The 10,356-nt window shown below is 43.6% G+C and overlaps 1 protein-coding gene across 1 annotated transcript; it reads right to left on the minus strand.

Moving 5' to 3' along the window:
• Nucleotides 1–852: 852 nt before the first annotated feature.
• LOC139401350 (transmembrane gamma-carboxyglutamic acid protein 2-like) lies at nucleotides 853–4,526 on the minus strand (the record flags this gene model as incomplete). The annotated part of the gene is made up of 3 exons (XM_071145666.1): nucleotides 4,167–4,526; nucleotides 3,060–3,242; nucleotides 853–1,022 (listed from the first exon to the last, which is right to left on the minus strand). Coding segments are annotated over exons 2-3 (261 nt in total), but the record flags the coding sequence as incomplete, so codon positions are not given.
• Nucleotides 4,527–10,356: the final 5,830 nt, after the last annotated feature.

Consider the following 10,356-nt stretch of genomic DNA (forward strand, 5'->3'; position numbering starts at 1 on the left):
ACTGTCAGTTTGATTCAAAATGTCTACAGAATCATCAGAAGTCCACTGTCAGTTTGATTCAAAATGTCTACAGAATCATCAGAAGTCCACTGTCAGTTTGATTCAAAATGTCTACAGAATCATCAGAAGTCCACTGTCAGTTTGATTCAAAATGTCTACAGAATCATCAGAAGTCCACTGTCAGTTTGATTCAAAATGTCTACAGAATCATCAGAAGTCCACTGTCAGTTTGATTCAAAATGTCTACAGAATCATCAGAAGTCCACTGTCAGTTTGATTCAACATGTCTACAGAATCATCAGAAGTCCACTGTCAGTTTGATTCAAAATGTCTACAGAATCATCAGAAGTCCACTGTCAGTTTGATTCAAAATGTCTACAGAATCATCAGAAGTCCACTGTCAGTTTGATTCAAAATGTCTACAGAATCATCAGAAGTCCACTGTCAGTTTGATTCAAAATGTCTACAGAATCATCAGAAGTCCACTGTGAGTTTGATTCAAAATGTCTACAGAATCATCAGAAGTCCACTGTGAGTTTGATTCAAAATGTCTACAGAATCATCAGAAGTCCACTGTCAGTTTGATTCAAAATGTCTACAGAATCATCAGAAGTCCACTGTCAGTTTGATTCAAAATGTCTACAAAATCATCAGAAGCAAGAAGATAGATTTTAAAAAAGGAGATGAGTGGAGAGAAGCAAGGTAAGGAGGAAGGTTTGGAGGTTGTTAAAGAGGACGTCTGAGGTGAGAAAAGGAAGGATGAGCTGAAGGAGGTGAGGAAAGAAGGGAGTCTAATAGAGGGAGGTATGAGGAAAGAAATCTGTTCAGTGGGAAGAGGGAGCATTGGCCCACCGTGCGGTAGGAGTCCTGGAAGATCTCCCTGGCCTCCTCGTAGTTGCAGACCTCCTCCAGACACTCCCTCTCCATGTTGGCAGGGAGCAGGCTCTCCTCGTTGCCCACGTTGGCCCTCTTCTGGCGGGATAAGGTGATCACTTCACTGGCCTCCTGCTTGTCCAGGAACACTGGGGGGTGGGGGGGGGGATTTTAGTTGTTGTACTTTTGATACTCATTCACAAAATATATATTTTTTATCTCAATGGATAGTCTATTTTTCATATAACCTGATTCCACTTAAATAGTTAGGTCACACATTTGAAAATAGTTTAATACAGATTCTCGGCCTAAATCTGTCAAATCTATGTAGTAGAGTACAATAGTAACATTCTTTGTTACTAATTAACTAAGGCCTAAACCCAGTGCCAAAAAAGCACAGAACTACACCAATAGACCTAAACACTCTTCACACAGTACCTTTGACTCTACGGATCCCCACTTCCAAAAAAGGTCTCAGATTCCATTAAGAATGTAGCCTGATGCCTCCATGACAAACTATCCTTGTCTAATGTCATCCTGCCCCTTCCCATGTCCTGGTGTCCTGTCTAGTGGATAAACAGGCCACTTCCCTGTCCTGGTGTCCTGTCTAGTGGATAAACAGGCCACTTCCCTTTCCTGGTGTCCTGTCTAGTGGATAAACAGGCCCCTTCCCTGTCTTGGTGTCCTGTCTAGTGGATAAACAGGCCCCTTCCCTGTCCTGGTGTCCTGTCTTCTGGATAAACCGGTCCCTTCCCTGTCCTGGTGTCCTGTCTAGTGGATAAACAGGCCACTTCCCTGTCCTGGTGTCCTGTCTAGTGGATAAACAGGCCACTTCCCTTTCCTGGTGTCCTGTCTAGTGGATAAACAGGCCCCTTCCCTGTCCTGGTGTCCTGTCTAGTGGATAAACAGGCCACTTCCCTTTCCTGGTGTCCTGTCTAGTGGATAAACAGGCCACTTCCCTTTCCTGGTGTCCTGTCTAGTGGATAAACAGGCCCCTTCCCTGTCTTGGTGTCCTGTCTACTGGATAAACCGGTCCCTTCCCTGTCCTGGTGTCCTGTCTAGTGGATAAACAGGCCCCTTCCCTGTCCTGGTGTCCTGTCTAGTGGATAAACAGACCCCTTCCCTGTCCTGGTGTCCTGTCTAGTGGATAGACAGACCCCTTCCCTGTCCTGGTGTCCTGTCTAGTGGATAAACAGGCCCCTTCCCTGTCCTGGTGTCCTGTCTAGTGGATAAACAGGCCCCTTCCCTGTCCTGGTGTCCTGTCTACTGGATAAACAGGCCCCTTCCCTGTCCTGGTGTCCTGTCTAGTGGATAAACAGGCCTCTTCCCTGTCCTGGTGTCCTGTCTAGTGGATAGACAGACCCCTTCCCTGTCCTGGTGTCCTGTCTACTGAATAAACAGACCCCTTTCCTGTCCTGGTGTCCTGTCTAGTGGATAAACAGGCCCCTTCCCTGTCCTGGTGTCCTGTCTACTGGATAAACAGGCCCCTTCCCTTCCCTGTCCTGGTGTCCTGTCTAGTGGATAAACAGGCCCCTTCCCTGTCCTGGTGTCCTGTCTAGTGGATAGACAGACCCCTTCCCTGTCCTGGTGTCATGTCTAGTGGATAAACAGGCCCCTTCCCTGTCCTGGTGTCCTGTCTAGTGGATAAACAGGCCCCTTCCCTGTCCCGGTGTCCTGTCTACTGAATAAACAGACCCCTTTCCTGTCCTGGTGTCCTGTCTAGTGGATAAACAGGCCCCTTCCCTGTCCTGGTGTCCTGTCTACTGGATAAACAGGCCCCTTCTCTTCCCTGTCCTGGTGTCCTGTCTAGTGGATGTGAGTTCCTCCTTTCAATGTTAAGAGCTTTGGAACCCAGTGAGCCCTCTAAATAATCAATTTTCATTACTGGCTGGATTGGCTATCCAGGGAAAATAACCATCCAAGGAAAGTCCCTCTGTGCCCTTTTGTTGGGGGCGGCAGGAAGCCTAATGGTTAAGTGCGTTGGGCCAGAATCCGAAAAGTCGCTGGTTTGAATCCCCGAGCCAACTAGGTGATAAATCTGTCGAAGTGCCCTAGAGCAAGGTAAATAACCCTACTGTAATTACTCCTGTAAGTCGCTCTGGATAAGAGCATCTGCTAAATGACTAAAATGTCAAATGTGTTGCTCAGGGCCACCAGCCAGCAGCATCGTGTCCCTGGTCCCTTACCTGTCTTGGTGTTTTTAGTGTCTAGTCTGGCCGTCACAGCTCCCAGTAGCAGTAAGGAAAGCAGGGTGGCAGTGGTGGCTAGGGAGCCCATGGTGGCAGCTAGAGGACAGTCTGTCTGAGTCTGTCTGGCTGTTTGTCTGTCTAATCCTGTCAGTTCACCTCAGCAGAGTTCAAAGTTCACACCTAAAAACAACAAGGACCAGAGTTCAGAGATTCCCACATTCTGACATAGACATCACAGATGACATAACTTTCTGTCAGGATGAGCTTCAAAGAGGAGGGTCATTTTATGTGCAGGATCAGAGTAACCTACAAAACAAGAGGATGAAGACTAATTGTTGTGAGTGTTGTTAAAAGCTTTTGGATCTTGGGATCATCATTAAAATCTTAAACTTCAGTCTTGCAGCTTCCTCTCTCTCTATATAAAAAAATAGCTCAAAATCAACAACCTGTTTGTTTAATAGAGTTAAGACATCAAATGATCCCATCAGAACAGTGACAATGCATTTTCTAAAGAACCCCCGGACTTGGTTACAATGCTGCCACCGTGTGGTATTATACCCAGTTTATTGTTGTTTCATCCATTTCCAATCATAAACAACAAAGAGGGATAACATCAAACACCCAAAACAAACTAGATTCATTGGTATTAAGCCTAGTCAAATAGTAAGTTTAATAGATTGGCTGTAACAGAACACACCAAACAAACTAGATTCATTGGTATTAAGCCTAGTCAAATAGTTAGTTTAATAGATTGGCTGTAACAGAACAAACCAAACAGGCCTGTGTGTTTATATTTAGTCCAACATGAATATGAACTGGTCTCATGTTGTGAATGATGCTGCTGTCGGCTATAAAACAACATATGACACGACCAGACTAATCTGACATGATGCTGTTAAAGCTTGGGCTACCACAAACTGCTAAAAACATACGAATATATGGATCTTAAACGATACTTGAAAATATAGAGGCCTATCATGCATCCACGCTATATTATGCTACCTAAATCGCAACGCGTATCCCATTAGTGGAGAGATGGACCGCTATTCAGGGCGCTGCAAAACGCATGATGATTAGAACGGTAAAAAATGCACGGTAACCTACCGCTTCGGACTTCAGCCGGGGCTTGGGCGGAATGAGAAGGATGACAGAAGCCTGTTCGGTTGGTTCTCTCTCTGGTCCCGACACGCAGTTCACCGTGTGGATCCTCGGCTCTGAGATCGCTATAGAGGTTGACAGCATCACACTCCAATGTTGCTTTTTCAGGCCACTACGACGTGTGTAATCAACCACGTGAGGGCGGTCTTGGATACTTTATTCAAAGCCATTAATACAAATACTGTATGTAGGCTACTATACTGTATTGGTCCGTTCTACTGTAACCCGTTCTACTGTAACCCGATCATGGATTGTTCATGCTACTGTATGTACTGGCCATTGAGAGGTTTGAAGCAGCCGCCATATTGGTACTCCTGAGAAGGAGCAGTTCTCCAATGCTTCAAGGACAAAATTACATACATTAGTATTTGTTTCTCTAGTTGGGACAGTAACATTAGTACTCTCTAATGAGATAATAATTTAAAAGTATGCATTAAGGTGTCTGTAGTAGAATATACATGGCAAAAATGAATGTAAACGTTAATAAATGCATTTCTATAGCTTCCAAAATCTTTTTGGTTTTACACTGGAGAAATACTAATTTTACACTGGAGGAGAAATACTAAAATGGCTTCGTAGTGGCTTCAAAACAGCGCCCCCTGTCAGTCATCCAGTGTTTATTCACATTGTTAATATTATCCTATGGTTCTATGTAGGCCTCTTCACTGTTGAAGATGAGACTGGTGTTTTGCGGGTACTATTTAATGAAGCTGCCAGTTGAGGACTTGTGAGGCGTCTGTTTCTCAAACTAGACACACTAATGTACTTGTCCTCTTGCTCACTTGTGCACCGGGGCCTCCAACTCCTATTTTATTCTAGTTAGAGCCAATTTGAGCTGTTCTGTGAAGGGAGTAGCACACAGCATTGTACGAGATCTTCAGTTTCTTGACAATTTCTCGCATGGAATAGCCTTCATGTCTCAGAACAAGAATAGACTGACGAGTTTCAGAAGAAACTGCTTTGTTTATGGCCATTTTGAGCCTGTAATCGAACCCACAAATGCTGATGCTCCAGATACTAAACTAGTCTAAAGAAGGCCAGTTTAATTGCTTCTTTAATCAGCACAAAATTATAAACTTGAATTAGCTAACACAATGTGCCATTGGAACACAGGAGTGATGGTTGCTGATAATGGGCCTCTGTACCCCTATGTAGATATTCCATTAAAAAATCTGCCGTTTCCAGCTACAATAGTAATTTACAACATGAACAAAGTCTACACTGAATTTCTGATCAATTTGTTGTTATTTTAATGGACAAAAAATATGTTTTCTTTCAAAAACAAGGACATTTCTGAGTGACCCCACACTTTTGAACAGTATTGTATGTGGTTGCCAATGTTGAGCTTTCAACATAACTTTTGAAATGAAGCATCACTTACATGAATCCTCGACCTTGTCCTCAGTAACACACACCCTTTGGTGTGGAATTCTCCAGTCATTGGTTGAACGGCCAAACAACACAGGGTTTTCAATCCTTGATTGGTTAGTCAGTGCGGTGGTTACCTTGCTGTCTTCTCCCCCTCTCTCTTCATCAGGGTTGGGGAATAACTGATTACATGTTGGGGAGTAACTGATTACATGTTGGGGAATAACTGATTACATGTTGGGGAGTAACTGATTACATGTTGGGGAATAACTGATTACATGTTGGGGAATAACTGATTACATGTTGAGGAGTAACTGATTACATGTTGGGGAGTAACTGATTACATGTTGGGGAATAACTGATTACATGTTGGGGAGTAACTGATTACATGTTGGGGAGTAACTGATTACATGTTGGGGAGTAACTGATTACATGTTGGGAGATAACCGATTACATGTTGGGGAGTAACTGATTACATGTTGGGGAGTAACTGATTACATGTTGGGGAATAACTGATTACATGTTGGGGAGTAACTGATTACATGTTGAGGAGTAACTGATTACATGTTGGGGAGTAACTGATTACATGTTGGGGAATAACTGATTACATGTTGGGGAATAACTGATTACATGTTGGGGAGTAACTGATTACATGTTGGGGAGTAACTGATTACATGTTGGGGAGTAACTGATTACATGTTGGGGAGTAACTGATTACATGTTGGGGAATAACTGATTACATGTTGGGGAATAACTGATTACATGTTGGGGAGTAACTGATTACATGTTGGGGAGTAACTGATTACATGTTGGGGAGTAACTGATTACATGTTGGGGAGTAACTGATTACATGTTGGGGAGTAACTGATTACATGTTGGGGAGTAACTGATTACTGTTTTATATTTTCTTTTATATGTAATGTAAGTGCCTTGATGTATTTGCACCCCAAGTAGAGTAGCTGCTGTCTTGAAAAAGGCACAAATTTAAGTTCCACCTGAGTGAGTCTGACCACAAGTCAGAGACCACTATGATGACACACCAAATGTGTTAAATTAATTACTTTTGTCTTCTTATAATAATGCCTCTTAAAGGGAAAGTAATCCAAAAGTAATCAGATTAAGTTATTGTGTTTGGGTAATCCAAAAGTTATGTTACTGATTACAGTTTTGGACATAACTAGTAACTGTAATCGATTACATTTAGAAAGTAGCCCACTCAACCCTTCTCTCTATCCTCTCCCTCCCTCGCCTCTTCCTTCCTGCATCTCATAATATATAAACAATATATGCCATTTAGCCGAGGTTTTTATCCAAAGAAACATGCATTTTACATATTGGTGGTCCTGTGAATCAAACCCACTATTCTGGAGTTATAAGCTCAATGATCTACCAAATGAGATAGAAAGGACATCAGGACAACTCTCCCTCTTTTCCTCCCTCCCTCCCTCCCTCCCTCCCTCCCTCCCTCCCTCCCTCCCTCCCTCCCTCCCTCCCTCCCTCCCTCCCTCCCTCCCTCCCTCCCTCCCTCCCTCCCTCCCTCCCTCCCTCCCTCCCTCCCTCCCTCCCTTCGTCCCATTAGTTTGCCCTCTGTGTTAGGGAGCTCTCCTATCCCCCACACTACCAGTACCCCAGCCCCCCCTGACCTTCTCTCCTGACTCTCCCTGGTGCCAATGATAATTCCATTTTACTTCGCCGGTGTGATCGGAATCATAATCACAGCGGCTTTGAAGTCGGGCATCAAACGCGATGGAAATCCGTCCATTATAGATCAATGTGAGAGGGCAAATGCACACAGACCCAGACAGCAGCAGCAACAACAAGAACACCAAGGGGGAGAGGAAGGGCGAGATAGAGAGGGAATAAGAGAAGAGAGGAAGAGGGAGAGGGAAGGCAGGTGGGAAAGGAAGGGAGGAAGAGGAGAGGAGGAAAGAGAGAGAGAGAATATTTGTAGGGAGATGTTTGATCACTTGTCAGCTTGGACAAAAATTCTAACTTAAACAGGTGACATGGCAAACAAGAATTGAATCTCAAACCAGTAGGACTTTACCTTTGTCTGTATGAGTGTGTGTGTATGCACACGTGTGAGTGTGTGTGTGTGTGCACACGTGTGAGTGTGTGTGTGTGCACACGTGTGAGTGTTTGTGTGTGCACAGGTGTGAGTGTGTATGTGTGCACACGTGTGAGTGTGTGCAGTATTTTAGGACCTCAGGGCTGCAGACTGCAATGTTAAGTGTTGATCTATTTCCTCCAGTCCAATAACAGAGGCATTATAAAGGCCTGCTTCACCAGCTGATCCCCAGAGCTGGCCTGGTCTGCCAAGCTAGTCTAGCCCAGAGAGGGTCACTTTGGCTGGGGAGAGGGAGAGGGAACGTGCCCCGGCCTGCTGGATCTGGAGGTGGTGGGGGATATACAAATTATCAGGATATGGAGATTTCCCATCGGACGGCGTTCTGATTACAAATATGTATAAATAAATAACTAGTTATAATACAGTTCCAGTCAAAAGTTTGGACACACCTACTCATTGCAGGGTTTTTCTTTGTTTTTACTAGTTTCTACATTGTAGAAAGACATCAAAACTATAAAATAACACATATGGAATCATGTAGTAAACAAAAAAGTGTTAAACAAATCAAAATATATTTTATATTTGAGATTCTTCAAAGTAACCACCCTTTGCTTTGATGACAGCTTTGCACACTCTTGGCATTCTCTCAACCATCTTCATGGGGAAGTTACCTGGAATGCATTTCAATTAACAGGTGTGCCTTTTTAAAAGTTAATTTGTGGAATTTTTTTCCTTCTTAATGCATTTGAGCCAATCAGTTGTGTTGTGACAAGGTATAGGTGGTATACAGAAGACAGCCCTAATTGGTAAAAGACCAAGAACAGCTCAAATATGGCAAGAACAGCTCAAATAAGCAAAGAGAAACGACAGTCCATCATTACTTTAAGACATGAAGGTTAGTCAATACGGAACACTTCAAGAACTTTGAAAGTTTCTTCAAGTGCAGTCGCTAAAACCATCAAGCGCAATGATGAAACTGGCTCTCATGAGGACCGCCACAGGAATGGAAGACCCAGAGTTACCTCTGCTGCAGAGGATAAGTTCATAAGAGTTACCAGCCTCAGAAATTGCAGCCAAAATAAATGCTTCACAGAGTTCAAATGACAGACACATCTCAACATCAACTGTTCATAGGAGACTGCGTGAATGAGGCTTTCATGGTCGAATTACTGCAAAGAAACCACTACTAAAGGACACCAATAAGAAGAAGAGACTTGCTTGGGCCAAGAAACAATGGACATTAGACTGGTGTAAATCTGTCCTTTGGTCTGATGTCCAAATTTGAGATTTTTGGTTCCAACGGCCGTGTCTTTGTGAGACGCAGAGTAGGTGAACGGATGATCTCCGCATGTGTGGTTCCCACTGTGAAGCATGGAGGAGGAGGATGTGATGTGGGGTGCAAAGCACCCCCACACCGTGTCTGTGATTTGCACATTTAACCAGCATGTCTACCACAGCATTCTGCAGTGATATGCTATCCCATCTGGTTTGCACATAGTGGGACTGTCATTTGTTTTTCAACAGGACAATGACCCAAAACACACCTCCATGCTGTGTAAGGGCTATTTGACCAAGAAAGAGAGTGATGGAGTGCTGAATCAGATGACCTGGCCTCCACAATCACCCGACCTCAACTCAATTAAGATGGTTTAGGATGAGTTGGACCGCAGAGTGAAGGAAAAGCAGCCAACAAGTGCTCAGCATATGTGGGAATTCCTTCAAGACTGTTGGAAAAGCATTCCTCACGAAGCTGGTTGAGAGAATCCCAAGAGTGTGCAAAGTTGTCATCAAAGCAAAGGGTGACTTATTGAAGAATTTCAAATATAAAATATATTTTGATTTGTTTAACACTCCATATGTGTTATTTCATAGTTTTGATGTCTTCACTAGTATTCTACAATGTAGAAAATAGTACAAAATAAAGAAAAGCCCTTGAATGAGTCGGCATGTCCAAACTATTGACTGGTACTGTATATTCCCCGAGTTTTCTCATATCTCCTATATATAGGACAGACACTTAAAAAACCCAGATGATTGATGATTTATTTTTCGCCTGTTTTTTTTTTCATTTATGAATGAGTTATTCAGTAGGTGAACGGATGATCTCCGCATGTGTGGTTCCCACTGTGAAGCATGGAGGAGGTGGGATGGTGTGGGGTGCTTTGCTGGTGACACTGTCTGTGATTTATTTAACCAGCATGGCTACCACAGCATTCTGCACTGATATGCCATCCCATCTGGTTTGCACATAGTGGGACTGTCATTTGTTTTTCAACAGGACAATGACACAACACACCTCCAGGCTGTGTAAGGGCTATTTGACCAACAAAGAGAGTGATGGAGTGCTGCATCAGATGACCTGGCCTCCACAATCACCCGACCTCAACCCAATTGAGATGGTTTAGGATGAGTTGGACCGCAGAGTGAAGGAAACGCAGCCAACATGTGCTCAGCATATGTGGGAACTCCTTCAAAACTGTTGGAAAAGCATTCCAGTTGAAGCTGGTTGAGAGGATGCCAAGAGTGCAAAACTGTCATAAGGAGAGAGAGAGAGAGAGAGAGAGAGAGAGAGAGAGAGAGAGAGAGAGAGAGAGAAAGAGGGGCAATAAGACACAGTAAATGGACATGACATGCAGGGTAAATGGTGTGTTTCTTCTTTAATAATCCATCTCCATCCCTGCTTTCTGTTTCTTTAAAGAT

The sequence above is a fragment of the Oncorhynchus clarkii genome, unplaced genomic scaffold, assembly GCF_045791955.1.
Source record: "Oncorhynchus clarkii lewisi isolate Uvic-CL-2024 unplaced genomic scaffold, UVic_Ocla_1.0 unplaced_contig_593_pilon_pilon, whole genome shotgun sequence".
NCBI lineage: Eukaryota > Metazoa > Chordata > Actinopteri > Salmoniformes > Salmonidae > Oncorhynchus > Oncorhynchus clarkii.